The sequence below is a fragment of the Heterodontus francisci genome, chromosome 32 (assembly GCF_036365525.1).
Source record: "Heterodontus francisci isolate sHetFra1 chromosome 32, sHetFra1.hap1, whole genome shotgun sequence".
NCBI lineage: Eukaryota > Metazoa > Chordata > Chondrichthyes > Heterodontiformes > Heterodontidae > Heterodontus > Heterodontus francisci.
This window is the reverse complement of record NC_090402.1, coordinates 12306998-12326267: the sequence shown is the minus strand read 5'-3', so window position 1 is coordinate 12326267 and position 19270 is coordinate 12306998. Positions and strand designations below refer to the sequence as shown.

Genomic DNA, 19270 nt, shown 5'->3' with positions numbered 1-19270 from the left:
AATGGGATTTGTCGAATTTTGAAAACACGTTTGCTGCTAAGAGGAGGAGGAACAGGTAAATTCTGAACCCACACGACACTCGAACGGCAATAACAACCAGCAACACAGTTTTGGTTAGATTTGTTTCCTGAGGGAGGGATTGTCTGTGAAAAAAGGGGTAATTAAAAAACATGAATATAAAATAATACAGTTTAAATTATTTCTTATTAAACAGTCGTAAGGTTCCCTTTAAATTTGGGCCAAAGCTAGGAGCAGCATGTGAGGTAATTTCGTTCAGATCTATCCTTTCATTCGATAAATCGTTAGTTTTTTTTGTATATACGTTTTTGTATAGACAACTGTTCCGCCAACGAGGATTTTCTGTCGTGACGCTTATGATCTGTACAAAATTTTAAAAAATAATTGACTGCTACAAAACTTAATGGCAGGAATCACACCTGTTTTTCCTCCCCACTTTTTTCTTGCATTTGGTTTAACTCTTATTTTTCAGCCGATATTGATGTATCAACACCATAACATGTACTGTTTAAAAAGTGTAGCACCCTCAATCTTTCAGAAACCTTCAAGCATGTTCTGTGAAATTTGCGATTAAGGCAGGTGTCTGACGGGCTTGTTCACACTAATATAGGCATTTGAAAGAACTCGATTGGAAATGCTCCGTTATATCACGCCACAGATTTGTACCCGTGATCAGAAGGGAAATGGTTTAAAGAATGTCCGTTCACCGGAGTCTATAATCATAGATCAGCAAATTGTCCTTCACCGCTTTACTTCCAGTGCTGAGTTAAAAATTTGGAAGGTGTTTGGGGGAAAAAATAAGAGGGGAATACTTAAAAAAAAAAAGGCCTGAAGTGAAAGGCCACCCCAGGATAAATTGAATGCAAGATTCAAACGCAAGAGTCATGATTTAATATCAATTTTATACAAAGAAAATGATCACAATCGAAAATAATCTTATAAAAGACATTTTAACACAGAGCAAAATTCAGGTCTCTATGGATTGACTCGATTATGTTAAAACATACACCGTTCCTGCCTACATAATATGTCGGAATTTCTTTTTTAAAGTAGGGATTAAGGACTTTAAGGATCATAGAAGCTTATTTTATTTTACAGCTCACAATCTATACTTAAAACACTAATTTTCTCAGTCTTGTCGGTAATCCTAATGTACTGCGGGTCAAACGATTTGTACATTACAAGGAGCGAGCCGGATAACTACAAGAACCGCTTCGGTATCAAGAAGCCACGGTTAGATTATGTTCCAGAATCTCTCCACTTTAAAAAAAAACGACGTTGCTTTAACCACCATGCAAAGTTGATATAAACACAATGTTGTCGCGATCCTCCAGTGTGTAATCCAACTGGCCCTACCCAAAACAAAGACAGGAGGGAAACACCAGTTAAACTGATCGTTACTGAATGTACAATCAGTATAAATCAATTAATTCCTTCACCTATTTACAATAGCATTTTCTAATCTCAAAATATTCGTTAAAACGGACTGAGGCTCGCCTCTCGGTCGACTATCCAGAGATAATGGGATTTATCGCTTAATATTTCACTGGATTTCATTCTCACCCTCTTGCAGAGTTTGATAGTACTCCTTTTCCCTCATTCACTGAATACATTGGTCAATTTCAATCAATCTCGCATTTTCAAAATGGCCAGTAAAGCGCGGTTAATTCCAGTGCAACAAACTTTTATTTTCCCACATTTTTTAATTCCAAAAATTGTTGTAAAAAGGTGAAGGATTAACTTCCAACTTAAATTGGATCAGAGCTCCCTCTGTGAGCACCTCCAGATTGAAAACGTGTGGGGGGAAAAAAAACACCTGAAATCCACAGACAGACCGCGAGGAAAGGGAGTTAAAAAAAAAAATCCACTCCCACTCTTTCCTCCCAGAAAAAATCAATTCATTACAACGCTATTCAGCCCTAACTAAATAAAGTGGGATTGTGAGAGCAGCCATTTTCTACTTGGGAATATAAAATGGAGGGATATTCCTTGCAATTATTTATTCAAAGAAAAACAGTGCAGTTCAGTAAACAAAACTGCTTCTAACTATGGTCATCCTTTTTCTACAATGGAGCAAACATAATATTGTGTTAAAATGCGTGGTTTACTCACTATTCCTACAATAGGAACTGACAAGTCCTGTGCCCAGACCATTGCATTTCCATTTAACAGGTACTTGGGACAAAAGGAATAAATATTTCACGAGCAAAATGCTTTTGGGGGAAGGGGGGAAAAAGAAAAACACTTGCCGAGCTAGTTCCAAAAAAAATCCGTTTGGTTTAGTTGTCTAATGTAATGATTGTATCACATGTTAAACAGTAACGAGAAAGCTGTTTCTACTTTTCAGTTAACACACTGAACACATCCACTAGAGATTCTTACGGCTGTCCTCTTAACTTTTAAGAATCACTCGCCCCGGATTTAAGCGAACAAGTTAAGACGTATGGAAATGCATTGTTAGCGAAATCGAATCGGAATCTTTGATACCAACCATTAATTCCCAATCGGCATCGTTCACTAGAACCAGAATGCCCGGCCTCCTAGAAAGACAAGGAAGCAGCAAGAGAGGTCAGTCATCAGGCGGCTCCTGTTCTTGATACACTGCAAGGTAAATATATTTAATCTAGCAGTAGATAGTGTATATGTGTGGGGTGTGGGACGGGCTACTGATACATTCGTTGAATTTACTGGTGAATTTCAATCACTTTCGCCTTTTCCAAATGGCCAGTAATGTTTGGTTCATTTCTGAGCCGATCAATTGATCTCTGCAACTTAAAGCTGCATTTTTAAAAGGGGAATTAGGGTTAAAATATATACATCTTGTTCAGTGGTTGACCCCGGCACAGGCCTACATCATCATCGGAGTGTTAATCTGTCCATTCTGTGTTACACAAATTAATAGCTGGGGAGGGGAGGAGGTTTGGGTGGGTGGGTGGTTGGAGAGAGGAGATGGTTGGGAGGGGGTGGAAAGGGGAGGTTTAGAATTTACAAACAACTTCCTGAAAAGGAATATAAAAGTTTCATAATCCCATTGCTGTTGAATTTATTTTTAAAAATTATGAAAGGGTCGCTGTTAGTATGGGAAGACAGCCAATGTAAAGGGGCAATGGTGCAAAGTGCACGACAGCAACATGAAAATGACAGAACTCCACAATGGGGTGTTACTGCTTCTCTCCTCACTGGCAAGAACACCCAAGTTTTTTTTAAAAAATTGCAAATAGACTATTTGGAAGTGACATATTAATGTCTGAGATTCCTAGAAGTGTTAGATACTCTTGTAGGCTCTGTCCTGCATTTATATTAGACACATTTGTACATTGATAGGCCTAATATCAGAGACATAGCTTTTAATATAAACAGTCGAAGCAGTCTTAATGCTCAACTAAGAAAATAAAAACTTGCATTTATAAAGCACCTTTCATGACCTCAAGACATCCCAAAGTGCTTTACAACCAATGAAATACGTTTGTTGTTATATAGGAAACGTGGCAGCCAATTTACACACAGTAAGCTCCCACAGACAGGAACGTGATAATGACCAGATCATCTGCTTTAATAATGTTGGTCGAGGGATAAATATTGGCCAGGACACCAGGTTGAACTCCCCTACTCCTCAAAATAGTGCAATGGGATCTTTTATGTCCACTTGAGGGGGCAGTCAGGACCTCAGTTTAACATCTCATCCAAAAGACAGTACCTCCAGTCGTGAAATGCCAGCCTAGATTGTGTGTTCAAGTCTCTACAGTGGGATTTGAACTCTATCTATCGACTATCCTACTGATCTCAGTTGCTAGTTTGAGACTTAAATGTTGAATACCTGCAGTATTCCATACTGAATGAGCAGAAATTTCTTCTAACTAAATACCGGGAAAACCAAAGCCATCGTCTTCGGTCCCCACCACAGATACTGTTCCCTAGCCTCTAACTCCATCCCTCTCCCTGGCCACTTGTCTGAGGCGGAGACAGGCTGTTCACAACCTTAGCAGCCTACATGACTCCGATATGAGCTTCCGACCTCCTATTGTGCCATCACCAAGACAGCCTACCTCGATAATCTCGCCCAACTCCACCCCTGTCTCAGTTCATCTGCTGCTAAAACCCTCATCCATGCCCTTGTTACATCTAGACTTGACTATTCCAATGCTCTCTTGGTTGGTCTCCCATCTTACACCCTCCGTTTTCTTGAGCTCATCCAAAGCTCTGCAACCCGTAATCATAACTCGCACCAAGTCCCATTCAGCCATCATCCCTGTGCTTGCTAATCTACATCGGCTCCTGGACTGGCAATGCCTCAAATATAAAATTCTCATCTCCGTTTTCAAATTCCGCCATGACCTTGCCTCTCCTATCTCTGAAACCTCCACCAGCCCGATAACCCTCCAAGATACCTGCGTTCTTCCAATACTGGCCTCTTGTACATCCCTAATATTCATTGCTTCATTGTTGCTGGCCATACTTTCATCTGTCAAGGACCTAAGCTCTGGAATTCCCTCCCTAAACCCCTCCCTCCTCCTTCAAGACACTCCTTAAAACCTATCTATTTGACCAAGCTTTTGTTATTTTCCGATTATTTTCTTAGGTGGCTCAGTGTCCAACTTTGTTTGATCATGCTCTCGTGAAATGCTTTGGGACATTTTACAACAGTGTAGGCGCTGTATAATTGCAAGTTGTTGTTGCATCACACCTGGTTAACCGAACTCAAAATAATGTTACCAGTGGTGTGGGCCCCAGTGTTTCCTTCCCTGTGCAGTCGGAGCTACAGAACTGCTGGCAAATAGAGAAGACTGCCAACAACAGCATGGAGCACTGCAAACTGCTCTGCCACCTTCTCTAGCTGTAGCCTGCTGTTTGTTTCCCCATCCACAATTGCTACTTGTACAAGCCTTCCCCTGAAACTGGGGTCAGTCTGATGCCAGAAAAACTAAAGCGCAATCACAACTTTGAAACAAACTGCTCACAAGACAGCACACTTTTAGGCAGTTGCCGTGGTGATGAGGTTCCATAATGAGTCCTGTCACTGGCATTAATCTGTTCTAGCGTCATCAGTATCCACAGGGAGATATAGATTCGTGACTGGGGCAGAGATTGCATCCAACAGAAGGCAAGCATCTTTCTAGATAATGCTTAGTCTCGGTGATCATCTGGGACTGATTTTGATCGCCTGAGGGGATTGGAGGGAAATTTCCAGATTACTTTTCCCGTGTTTTTTTTGCCTCTCCCGGGAAATTACGTGACACTGGGAGGGAGTGGGAAGTGTCTAGCTATGGTGCTCAGGCCATCATGATGTGGGCCAGGCTTGAAGGACCAGTTAGTCTTTTCCCGCCAGTCAATCTTATATGTTGCACAGAGAGTATTCAGGTATATAAGTTCATTGCTCGGAGTGATGAATATAACAGCACTGGATGTGTAATGTAACTTGTTTCAGCAGGGGTTGTATATTGTGCAGGTTGTTAAAATTATACTGGAATTCAAAATTAAGCCTGAAAAATCCGCACAGGTATAATGTTCAACACTAGTTTTAATAATTTCACATTAAAATTTTAACTCTATACATGCTGCCTGATTTCCCACTCGCTCCCTGCCCCAACCTCAATTTTAAAAATTCTCTTTCTTGCCAATATTCTCACCTTCTCTAGGTTTTGGTTCTTTGGCAGGTTACTGTTGCATACCTCATTGCAAGCAGCCATTATTCATTGGAGAATCTCAACAGCCAAGTGTCTGTGGACTATTCAACTACAGGAGACTCCGCATCTCAGTTTCACCTTGACCTCCAAACGCATGTACTTTCTGGCAGAATGTTACATGATGTCCATCGAGAGCAGTATTAGATGGGGGAATGACCGATGGGAAGGTAGGCAGAACACGTCAGAATTTTATTTGAATGGAGTAGGCAAAGAACGAACGAATGAACCTCCATTTCTACAGCACCTTTCACATCCTCAGGTTGTCACAAGGTGCTTCACAGCCAATGAAGTACCTCTGAAGTGCAGTCACTGTTATAGGTTAGGCAAACACAGCAACCAACTTGCACACAGGAAGTTCCCACAACCAATTTGATAAATGACCAATTAATCTGTTTTTAAGTGGTATTGGTTGAGGGATTAGGTGTTGGCGAAGGTGGTAATATCCTGGTAATTCAAAAAATTTTGTCAAGCAACCATAGCACAAAGACTTGGTTATCAACTGTAGGCCACCCATTTAAAGTCTATAATTATTTTGAAGCATTTTTTTTTGAGTTTTTTACAATTACCTGCTACACTCCCATTGCCCTTTTAAGATCTCCCAATGCCATATATTATGTGATCTCTCCCATAATGTTCTGCCCTGTGGACGGGACATTGGTGAGATGTGGCTGTTGGCTTCCATCACAGTGTATTGGAACAGTGCTACATCAAATGACACCCCATAATTTCCCCCTATTAAAATAGCAGCAATCATGACAATATTAACTCCAAAATTAGCCATAATGCTCGTGTCTTGTTTAAACTCCGCTCAGCATGAGTAGAGTTCACTGTTCACAGTCCATGCATTTGACAATTATATTTATATTTAACTTTGATATTTTGCCCTCGTATTGACTTGTCGAATGGTCACTTGTTGGTTTTGTCGTCGGGCTCCTCTTGTGTGGGTGTCAGATCCCAGCTGACCACACTGCAGCTCATTGCCTGGCTTCAGTCTCCTAAGCTATTTTTGCAAGTGTCATTTTGTTGTATGATTATTGCTGTTTTGTTACTGAATTGCCAGAGAGGTTAAGAAGAAACTGATTCAGTTGCACCAATTCCTCAATTGATCCAGTTCAATTCACAACCCCGTCATTACCAAGCTTCATTCATCTCTCAAAGGTACACAGTTTATGATGCTGTGATCTGGGGCTCTCAGTATTGGACCAATGGTGCATTTTACCCGATGGGTCATCAAGACAGCCCCTCCATTTTTCAATTTTGCTTCTTGCATTTTCATATTTAATGTATTTTCCTCCCTCTCTCAGGTTCTCACTCCACGCACTGTTATACAGAGAAGAGAGGCACCGAGGCTTCTCCGAAGCAAGATACATGGAAGCTTACAAGAGGGACTCGGGAATTATTCTATTTTCCTATTTCCTTGACTCTAATCCCCATAGCGAGAAGGGTTTTTTTTTAAGGACGCTTTTGAAATGAGGGAGGAGACACATACAAACACACACAAGCAACTGGATAACAATCAGGAATGGGAACCGTATCCCATTTTCCTGCCTCGAGTCCAGGAATGTGGAAAACAATTGCAATGTCCCAACCACAGGCCCAGCCGAGAACAGCTTTGACCAGGGTTCAAATCTGCTCCCCTTACCAAGTCTGTCAGTTCAATCAGTGAATACACTGAGCCAATCAGGTAGATCACTAATTATTTTTGTTCTGTTGTAAAACATTCCTAACTACCTTTTAAAAATAAAATGTTTACAACAATACACACAACTTTCTGTTGATTCTTTTTAAATAGTTGTTGCATTTTACTGAAGGACTGTCAATTGCATTGTGCTTTACTGGTTCAGACAAGCTGCTGATGAGGTTTGGTGCATGAGTAATAATGCTGTAATATAGAACCCTGTCAGGAGATAATCTACATTGATTGCAGAACTTGCAGAAAAATTTTATTAATTACCTTACAATTGTCCTCAAAGTGCTGCCTCCTCGCTCATTACACCAGATGCCCTCTGATATCACTGTAAAACCCAGTCTTGTTCCCACCCAATGTACAAACCACAAACTTTCCAGATGTGAAAGCAATTGGCTATGGGAGCCCTGACTGATTCCCCCCCCCTCCTTAAACTCCTGAATGTTTAGAACCCTATCACAGCTAAAATTAGCAAACCTAGCAGAGGCCTGGGGCGAACCAGGGTCTTTCCTAATCTACGTGGCTGAGTCTCTCATGACTTGGTGTATTTAGCACTGGAAAACCTCACACCCCCATCTCCCCCAGGCATTCCATGTTTTATCCTTATTCATCTATTTAACACAAATTGATATAACATAATTGATAAGATTTCACTTTAGAAATGCAAATTTAAAGTATGTCACTCCAGTGGATCTGTCCTAGCTGCTGTCAGAAGCTGTGGACATATTTAAAAGATGAACAATTGTGAATAAAACATCCCAGAGCTCCCTTTTTCCACTCTGCACCTTCCAAACTCCACCGTCTGCATCCTTTTGCGTATTAAGTCCCGTCCACATCCCATCCTGTACTAAGCCCCAACATCTTATTCCACACTAAACCCCACCCACCTGCTATCCTGCTACTAAATCCCTCCTACATCCTATCCTGTATTAAGCCCTGTTCACTCATCACTTCCTCCTCCCACTTGTACTAGCTCCCCATTCCCAAGAGATTGATTTCATAAGATTACAATTATGCTCCATCTTAGTTCATCCATCTAAAGACTCAAGTCCTCCCACTGCAGCAGCCAATCAGCTCTTCATACTCAATGAACAAGTCAATTCCAAATATATCACTTGTGGGAAGAACAAACTCCTGATATAATCCAAAATTTGCCTTTCACTACTTTAAACCAGTCCCCTTTGGTTTAATTTTCAGAATGAACATTTTCCATTCTATTTAGATTTTTTAGATTTAAAGATACAGCACTGAAACAGGCCCTTCGGCCCACCGCGTCTGTGCCGACCATCAACCACCCATTTATACTAATCCTACACTAATCCCATATTCCTACCACATCCTCACCTGTTCCTATATTCCCCTACCACCTACCTATACTAGGGGCAATTTATAACGGCCAATTTACCTATTAACCTGCAAGTCTTTTGGCTTGTGGGAGGAAACCGGAGCACCCGGAGGAAACCAATGCAGACACAGGGAGAACTTGCAAACTCCACACAGGCAGTACCCAGACTTTACTACCTTAAAGACCACTATAAGATGGACACCTCTCTACAGGCTGAAAAGCCACAAGTTCCTCCAATCTTCTCAGAGCCCTGACACGTGATCAGCCTTGTGGTTCTTCTCCGCACTATCTCCAACACTCAAAAGTCTCCCTTGTGTCTTGGTGACCAGAACTGTGTGCAGCATGCAAGGTGCGGTCTGATCAGTTTGATCATAATGTCCTCTCAAATGCCATTCCTATTCTCATTTACAAATTCCTACACGGCCTTGCCCAACCTACCTCAACAACCTCTGTTGCCCCCAAGTTTATGCTTGTTTCTTCCACTTCTTTGTCACTGGACTATACAAACCTGCTCCTTGGCTTTGCACCCATCAGTGGCAGAGTCATCAGCCATCACTTCCTCGCACTCAACCTCTTCTTAAAGCCTTCTGCCCTGGCACTATCTTTCCCCACTTTCCAAAGTCTCCTCAGCAACCTAGCTCCGTATAAGTGCAAATAAAAGTAGCATGAGACCCAGAGAAGTGCTCAATGGGCAAGTAATGAACGGCAACACTTGCCCATAGAGCCACCATCCCCTTTAGTTCATTATGCAGTCACCACTATAATCACTAAATCTCACACAAGTAAGATGGGAGCAGTTGCTTGGCAGTGCACACAAACAGAGGAGAAGCACATTAAAGTGACACTTGGACATGCTATCAGAGCTATTAATTTAAAGCATGTCTACAAAGGGAAAGCATCAGTACATCAGTTAATGATCAAAGCTGGATGGAAAAGCAGTTTGATCTTCAGCACACTTTAATTGTCTTCCTCAAAATAGGAGCATTGCACACTTCAAGCCGTTTGGTGTGTCCTGAATTTTAAAGCAGATCCTGAGGGCCAGACAGTAGCTGAAAACTGCTGCAGCACATCATGCATTCTGACAGCAGTGGAGTTCAGGATTTTGAGAGTAGGAGGTGGCAAATAAGCTTTTTTAAAAAAAAAAAGTCAGACAATTTGCAATTTTTAAAATTCTTTTCATGGGATGTGGGCGTCGCTGGCATGGTCAGCATTTGTTACCCATCCCTAATTGTCCTTGAATTGACTGGCTTGCTAGGCCATTTCAGAGGGCAGTTAAGAGTCAACCACATTACTGTGGGTCTGGAGTCACATGGGTCTTTATGATAATCAATGATAGTTTCATGACTAACTTTCAATTCCAGATTTTTTTTATTAGTTAATTGAATTTATTAATTAGTTGATTTTAAGTTCCACTAGTCACCGCGGTGGGATTTGAACCTGTGTCCCCAGGGCATTAGCCGAGGCCTCTGGATTACTAGTTCAGTGGCATTACCATTACATTGCCTCTCCCTTCCTTCTTCTCTTCAAAGTGCTGACTCGTCCTGGGTTTCAGTTTCACAGGAGACACAAGCCTTCCAGTACCTACCCCCTTGTCATTCAGTGAGCCCAGACTGAGTGCCAGCAGGCTGCTCCTCCGTAGAGGGTATTACAGCTACTGGCCTCACCTGACATTCACACACAGACCGGAGCACAAAATCCAGGCTGGCATTTCACTGCAGCACTGAGGGAGTGCTGCACTGTTGGAAGCGTCGTCCATCTGTAGCCCAGGTGGATGTAAAAGATCCCAAGGCACTAATTTGAAGAGCAGGGGAGTTATCCTCCAGTGTCCTGGCCAATATTTAGCCTTCAACCAATTATCTGGTCATTACCACATTGCTGTTGTGGGGGCTTGCTGTGCACAAATTGGCTGCCATATTTCCTACATTATATACGCTTTGACTGTAAAGCATCTTGGGACATCCGGAGGTTATGAAAGGCACTGTATAATTGTGAGTTCTTTCTTTCGATTCGGTACTTTGTGGTAAATGTCACTTGATGGAAGTCAGGACTGGGAACCCTCGGTGATCATTCTTGCTCCCTATCTTGGGCCACTGAGGCCAAATGAAGCATCTCCTAACTTGAGGTCAGCAGAGGCCAAGGATCAAAGCTGGAACCAGAATGACTCTCAGTGTCACACTAAACACTGCACCAGTGATTGGAGGGGATTAATAGCAGGGCCTCAGAATAACAGTTTTGAGCATTTTTTAGCTTTATAGTGAGTGTGCAGAGTCTTTATTGCTTATGATGCTAGAGACGATACCTTTAGGGGAAAAAGCTGTCAGCAGAATACAGCATAAACATTACAGGTTAAAAGTTCAGTCAAGTCTAATTAAGAAGCACCCACGCACAAATAAATATTCAGCACAAAGGGACCTATAAGTGAAGCTGAATTTCTAACGTCCCCACCAAATTTAATAACAAATACCGAGTTAAGATAGAGAAAATAATGAGAAACATTAAATATTCATGGCACACAGTTACCCCTTGCTGCTCGACCTCCAACACTGTGTCACCAGATCTGATGGAACACAAATTGTCTATGATTCCCTCACTAAGACAGAGCCTCATATAACACTCCCTTCTAACAGTGCTGCTTACCACAGTGTGCTCTGATAAACTCTGGTCATGGTTATAAATATCCAGCGATTATTATTTTCTCAGCTAAGCAGAAGCTATGTAAAGGTATCTGTTGTAAAAGATAGGATTTCAAACCAGGATCCTCAGATCCTACTGATTCTGTGAGGTGATCTCAAGGGCTCCCTGGAGTTACCAGGCTTGTGTCCATTGGTCTTTAGTTAATCAACAAAATTTAGTTTGTTATCGCTATCACTGTATATTATTAAAAATATTCCCTGCAATGATGACATGGTTTGCCTTTTGGGTTGCTGACACTGGCTTTAGAAGACAGGATTGTGGGTCCCTGAACTGTGGTACAGGAGTCCCATCAATATTTGGAAGGGGTTTTTGGGAGCGTGCCGATATTTGCAGGAGGGGTCCCAATCCCTGGGAGCGTGCCGATATTTTCAGGAGTCCCTCAAACAGAAATCTGTGAAAAGCACAGCATTATGATAAACACTCAAATGGTCAGAACTGCCATGTTTTCCCCTCTCCAAAGTCCAAATCAAGACATGGACCAGAATGGCTTAAGCTGTGATACTTAGAATTTTTTTTTTCTTCCAATGTACTTGTAGCATCGTTTCATTTTAGAAATTCCTCGATATGTTTCTTAAAATATCTGGATAGGGAGCAGAGATTGGGGTATTCTGCAGGAGGCTGTTATTAAACCAAGGGACCATAACCCCTCGTGGATAGAAAGACTGCAGAGGCCCTGAGGGTAACAATCTGCATTATGTGTGACCTGTAAGAGCACGACAGACAGCACCTCTCTTGCATTTAAAATATCCATACACTGACTTGTTTAAATAGATGTGAAAATTTAAACTAGGCAATCAAGAGAGACAGCCAACATAATACAGGCAAGGGTGTGTGTTGTTACAGTGCACTAGACTTTTAACATTGATGGGAAATGATTGTTGGGGGGCCCTCAATTCTAGCCTATATCAAGAAAGGACCCAAAATTCGCGTAAAGATTGAAACCACCCCTGCCACCACCACCATCCCTGGTGAAAATTATTAAGAGGGGTCACTGGTATAATTTTTTTTTTAATTTAATACAAAAGCAATTGCCTTTCTCAAAAACTGTTTGAAACCCCATTATTTTAGTGGCAGGAATTCTCTCCCATCTATAAGTGATAGTGCTGGCTCTTCTTGTTTTTCTCCTTCTCTGTTGAAGGGTCTGACCCATGCAGGGACACAGTTCCACAGCTGCAAGGAACCAACAGTGCCTCGCTCAAGCAGCCATCCTTCATGTACGAACAGTAGCTGTCAGCTATTCAACTGTGGGGGCACCACATTCAATTTTGATCCCGTCCTTACTTAATGTCCACCCGTGTGTCATGGTCATTAAAGGTCAGTGTGGGGGAAACCCCAGCTGATTTTCTCTCCAATATTATGTCCCTTTATTGAGACACCTCATCTGGATAGAAGGTACTTAGAAAAACAAAATCTCATTTAGGAACAAACAAACCTCTGATCAGACCCAAGGATGGTCATGATGTTACTGACGCCAGTTAAGCAAACTTTGGCTGCTTTCCTTACCTCACTTCTAATCCTGGGGAGGGGAGGACTCGTAGGCTGTTTATAATTTTGTGTAAATCAACTGAAGTTTCCAGCCAAGACTGCTCAGCAAATCCACAGGAAATGGTGACTCAGAATATTCCAGAAACCGTGTGAATCAGTATGGTAACACTGAGCAGCGTCAACAAGTACAAGCCTGGAATTCCAATTCAGTTCTTCTTCACAAAGCATTGATCTTGCTCACCCGCAGCTACAGTCTGTGAAAGACCCCACATAGGATAAAAAGTACAATTCATGCTTCCCTAATCCATGGCTGCTGAGGCCAATAGCGGTGCCCCTGCCCCAGCTGATATCAAGTGACTGAGCAAGGGCAAGAGTTGGGACCCGCTTGGCTCAGCCCAGTCTATGTAGTTCGATTACTCACTGAGGTGTGTGCGTGTGTATATACACGTGTGTGCACATACATACACCATGCAGGTATGTACAGGAATCAATTGAGAGCTAAATTTGAACTTACACAGTGTCGCCTTGAATGAAAAGTTCTGGCCGCTCTTTGAGCAAGTTATTTTTGATCCATACCAGAAGCTGCCGAATATCCCCTAAACACAATTAAAATAGAATGGGATGTAGTCAGACAGTAGTTACAAAGTTGCAAAATTGAAGATCAGTTACTACATATGTTTCACAACTTGGGTGCACACGGCATCTTCGTTAGAAGATTGAAATCCAAGCGTGAGCACCAGTGGAAGACTTTCTAACAGAAAAGCTCGACAGAAAGTGCCAGCAAACACAAGATTATTTTAAACATTTCACAGATAATAATAAAACAAGCTATTGGATCCCAAATAGGTTCAAGGAAACAGAGTCCCTGATCAAAGGGAACTCCATTGGAAGAGACATCACAGGGCTGCAACTGAAAGGAAAATTTAGCATTTTGATTTAAGAAAATCATCCAAGTGGCAGATGGAAACAGCATACACATATTAGAAAAAGGGCACATTTATTAGTGGGGATAAAGAATAGACACTTAGCCTCTAACAGTTGACAGGAATCGCTATTGAAAGTCAGCTTGTAGATCTCGCACTGAATATTCAAGCAACCCTGCTCAGTTTCTCCCCCAGCTCTTATTTATGTATTTAAATATTTCACTGGGGAAAGCCCAGGGAAAGAATGGGGCGGCGAAAAATGTACAAGTTCAATTAAACATCATGTGAATAATATATCAGATGGAAGACGCAAAGCACTTAAGCAACAGGTTAGAATACCACCAAGATAGATTAGTCCTGAACGAATTTTAAAAAACCTGCAGTAAGTCAGGCTTGTTGTTGCTTTTCTGACCAGCACGTTAGTTTGGTGAATGATCAGTTTAGGTTTTTATTGACAATGTTAACTGTGGCGAGAGTTCAGAGTGCCAGCACTGCTGCCACATGTACTACAGGTTTGATCTGATATGCTGTACCATGAGCATCCTAGTGGTACCACTAAGACGATGATTTAATGTAATGGGGCGAAATTGCAGAGGAAGCCAGTATGTTACAACGTTGTATAATATACTTGTTTCTTATAAGGAACTGCTACATGTAAAAATTATTCACCTATTGGTCTGCTTTAACCACAGTGATCTCTGTTGACAGCTCCCTCTCCCCCACCACCTATTTACATGTGCCACTGGGTGCCAGTCTCCATAGAGTTGCTGAGCTTGGCTGTGTAATACACAGGCTCAATTGTCGAGAAATGCAGACACACAAGACCAGTTTCTTGCGTTTGGCGGCTTGACTTGACAGCAGATTCATAGGCTCACAACAGAATGTAGTTGCTCCCTTTGTAGGTCAGGTCAATTGTATTGAGGAGCGCAATCTGACAGAGGCTGCACTCTCCAAGGGTAAGCATTACTTTGAATTGCATCCCACCGCCAGTGATAGACCTGTAATCGTCAGCACTTCACTCTATGGCTCAAAGGCGCTGTCCAATTGATTTCTCTTTCCGTAATTTGAGTGGAAGTGGTACATTACTGGGGATAGGTTACAGCACTGGACTGACGACCCAGAAGTTGAGCGTTCAAATCCCACTACGGCATTTGTGGTCCTGAGTTTAGTGGATCTAGTATGTGAACACTGGTGCCAGGAAAAATAAAAGACCAGTTTTGTTGTAGAAACCCAAGTAGCTCATTAATGGTCTTCAGAGATAGGAATCTGCCACATCTAACCAGTCTGTACCACAAGTGCCTGCAGTCCCACACTATGTGGTCAACTCTTAAAGCCCTTTAAGACAGCCAAGTGAGCTAGTTATCAGGACGACTAGGGATGAGCAGTAGCAGCAGCTTTGTCAGCATTGCACACATCCCAAAAACACTTTAAAGTACAAAAAATTCACAAGCCTGCCACTGCAGTTTAATCCGTTAGCATCTCAAGCACCACAGAGACTGCACGTGAAATGAGACTCCAATATCTTCAGATGAGAGGGGGAGCAATCTGACAGAAAATAATATAGGCTAGAAATGAAAGCTGGTGATGATAGTGGAAGAGCACTTAAAATGTTTGTTCCTCTTTCCTTCATTTTAATTCAGGTGTTACCGCATTTAAAATGGTAAACACTTGCAAGAACATGTCAGGCAGAGGAAAGTCTTAGCAAACACATGCTGGGTTTGCTCACTAATATTGCCAATGAATAACAAAGTATTTACAACACAGTAGCAGGCCATTCAACTTTAAAGGTCCATGTCGGTGTTTATCCTTCACACGAGCCTCCTCCTACCCCTCTTCTTCTGAGCCTGTCAGCATAACCTATTTGTTTCTCCCTCGTGTATTTATCCAGCATCAACAACCTGTACTTATATAGCACCTTAAACATGGCAAAACATGCAGAGGTGCTTCACAGGAGCGTTATCAAACAAACCAAGCTGCATAAGGCAATATTAGGGCAGGTGCCAAAAGATTAGTCAAAGAGGTAGGGTTTAAGGAGTGTCATAAAAGAGGAGGGAGGTAGAGAGGAGGGGGGGTTTAGGGAGGAATTCCAGAGCTTGGGGTCAAGGCAGCTGAAGGTATGGCCAGCAATGGCAAAGCAATTAAAATCGGGGTGTTGGATGTTCAGGAGGCCTGTATTGGAGGAACACAGATACCTTGGAGGCTTGCAGAGCTGGAAGAAAGTACAGAGTTAGAGAGGGGCGAGGCCCTGGAGGGATTTGACAAAAAGGACGAGAACTTTAAAATCGAGGCACTGCTTACCGAGAGCCAATGTAGGTCAGTGAGCACAGAGGTGATGGGCGAACAGGACCTGGCATGAGCTTGGATACAGGCAGCAGAGTTTTAGATGACCTCAAGTTTATGGAAGGTAGAAAATGGGAAGCCAGCCAGCAGTGTTTTGGAAAAGTCTTGTCTAAAGGTAACAAAGGCATGGATGAGGGTTTTAGCAGTAGATATGCTGAGGGGCAGAGTCGGGTGCTGTTACAGAGGTGTAAACAGGGGGTCTTAGTGATGGCGTGGATGTGTAGTCAGAAGCTCATCTCAGGGTCAAATATGACACCAAAGCTGCGAACAGTCTGTGGTTGAACCTCAAATGGTTGCCAGGGAGTGGGATGGAGTCCGTGGTTCAGAAACAGAGTTTGTCACAGACAGCAGAGACAATGGCTTCAGCCTTCCCAAGATTTAGTTGGAAGAAACTTCTGCTCAATCCAGTACTGGATGTCAGACAAGCTGTGTGACAATTTAGAGACAAAGAGGGGTCGAGAGAGGAGAGAGCTGGGTGTCGTCAACGGACATACAGAAACTGACGCGGTGTTTTCGGATGATGTCTCCAGGGCGCAGCATGCTGATGTTCCCCTGAAATGCATCTATGTTATTTGCCTCAGCTACTCCTTGTGGTAGTGAGTTCCACATTCCCACCACTCTCTGGGCAAAGAAGTTTCTCCTAAATTCACTATTGGATTTATTAGTGACTATCTTATATTGATGGGCCCTAGTTCAGATCTCCCCTGAAAGTGGAAACATCTTCTCTATATTGATCCTATCAAACCATTTCAGAACATTGATCGCCCCTCAGTTTTACCTTTTCTGGAGAATAATTTCGCCCATTGCACAAGATAATTAAGGCAACTGGTGTCATAACCACATACAGAGAACATAAATATAGAACATAATTCCTGAAAGACCAATTTCAGCAACACAGACTTAATCACTCATGTCCCTTTAAACATGGGCTGTGGCAAGACCAGTGTACAAGACAAACAGTCTGCTGAAGTGGCATGTCATTTCACCTTCAGCGCTGGTGCACCACCCTGCACTAACCATGGTTCACAAACGGACTGGCTGACATAAAAGCAATTGCCCATGTTTTGCATTTTGCTTCTGCATGGAGACAGACAGGGTTGCGGCATTCAGGAGCTGAACAACAAGCTGTACAGCTGAGTCACTGCTCCAGTCTCCGACGACAGGCCCCTGGATCAATACGTTTGAAACAGAGGATCTGCTCAGTGAGGGATTCAATTGTCAATATTTCCAGCTACTGAGGCTGATATTGGTTTCTGCTCAGCGGTCCAGTTTTCAGCCAGCTATCAGCATTCACTGCTAGCTTGTGCTACCGGGATTTACACTGATGAACAAACACCTGATGAAGGCCTACATCACAGCAACTAAGATAATAAGCAGCTCAGCAAATCTAGCTACACAGACAACGTTCAAAACCCAAGTTTAAACTCTGATCACTGCCAGAGTTTATCGCACTTCAGTCAAGGTGGCAGCTGGGGCGCTAGAACTGACCTCAATATTCTGGGTTAGGGAAGATGTGGCACATGTGAGTTATAGCAATGCACCTGGTCTCAGCATCCCTGTTTGGAGGGGCAGCAGGGAATGATGGGTGGTATATATATCAAAAAATAAAATCAGCCAAGGTCACTGTCAAGTGATTCTATTGGAAATTGTGAATATATAGACATCCTGGTCACCCCTCCAAATCTTTCCCTCCAAAGTTTGAGTTCATTCCCTTACTGTCTGCAAAGTGCCATCGGACCTTCTCAAGTTAACGGCAGATTACGGTCATCAAGTAAGGGCAGAATTGGGTTTTGTTGGGATACCTCCCATGGGCGGTTATGATGCTGGTAGTCACCATTTAGACTTTCAGATAAAGGAGGGTCAGGTGTGTGCACGCACTTGTGGGGAGCAGTCTCCCAGCTTACATCTCTGACCTCAAAGAGTGGGAAGAAAACAAAGAAAAACAAAATTTTCGCAGAATGGGCCAACCTATTTCTTTTACAAAGTAACTTTATTCAAATATTTTACGTCTTTCAATTCCACTTCAGTGTAAGCACTGCACAGAGGTGTTATAATTGGATATTAATTGAGTATTTAATTGTATTCAGGCAGTGGGCATTAAATGGGGATTCACTTGTGCTCCTATAAATAGCAGCAGATAAAAACTGTGGTTGTTGGGTTAGGAGGTGCATGTTTGTAATGTGTATTTCTGTAAATAAAAGCTTACACACTTTTATAACGACTAGGCTCCAGTTCTATCCTTCACTGCCTGGCTTTCTGGAGTAGAACAAGAGGGACTGGTACTTTAGCTATTAACCTTGTCGCCAGCAGAGGCATGTGAATTCCTGTACTTTTTAAATTTTTTTTTTTTAAACTGTACTTGAGATGCATGCAATACAGGTAGGTCTGAAATTATTGCCCAAATCTAGTTGCTCTGCTAACTGGCTTGCTAGGTCATCACAAGAGGGCTTTAACAGTTAACCAAGTTTTTAAAAAAACAAAACACTTTCAGTAAATTCTTTTTTTTTCAATTCAAAGACAGTGACTTCAGTATGCGTTTGTGCTGTCTGTGCAAGGCAAAGCCCATGTAGTAACACAGCACTAGGTTGTTGCCAGGGCCTTCCTGGGGGTATGTGCACCAGTTCCATCCAGTTTTGAATTGCAGGCGCACAGACAGAAAAATCACCCACTCTGCCTCCACTCCACCCCCCTCCACCCCCCCAACAAACTTACAATCATTCCATGTTATGCTCGCAGAGTAACAGCAGTCTATCTGGGTTCTTTTCCTTAAAAAAAGTCATTTATCAGGCGCTCGCCTTAAGGCTTAGGTCATCTGGCTGTCCTGCGGCTTCAGACTCCCGACCCCCGTGCATTCCACTCCTGCATCACCTTTTGTGGCCCAGTCGCTATGGAAAAGCTGCCCATTTATTGTCGTCAGGGTTCGTGGGGGAGTCATTGTTCTGTGGCGCAGTGGGGGGTAGAGGGATGGAGAAGCTTACTGTAAACTCCTCAGACCTACACCACACTGTCTGCAATACAGCAGAAAGGATAAAAGGGAAGGTAGCAAAAAATTCAACTTTTCCCCCAAAGGAATAAAACCACTCAGTTAATAAAA

The 19270-nt window shown here is 42.5% G+C and overlaps 1 protein-coding gene across 2 annotated transcripts in view; it reads right to left on the bottom strand.

The window, feature by feature from the left end:
• Positions 1 to 900: 900 nt before the first annotated feature.
• The window catches only part of urm1 (ubiquitin related modifier 1), a 53654-nt gene continuing 35284 nt past the window's right edge, over positions 901 to 19270 (bottom strand). Inside the window, exons 3-5 of one of the 2 annotated variants that reach the window (XM_068011850.1) lie at positions 13428 to 13509; positions 2510 to 2558; positions 901 to 1370 (exon numbers count right to left, since the gene is read on the bottom strand). In XM_068011850.1, the coding sequence (XP_067867951.1) occupies positions 1302 to 1370; positions 2510 to 2558; positions 13428 to 13509 (200 nt within the window). In that variant the 3' untranslated portion in view covers positions 901 to 1301. The remainder of the gene's footprint in view (positions 1371 to 2509; positions 2559 to 13427; positions 13510 to 19270) is intronic. The other variant, XM_068011851.1, reaches the window with a different exon arrangement.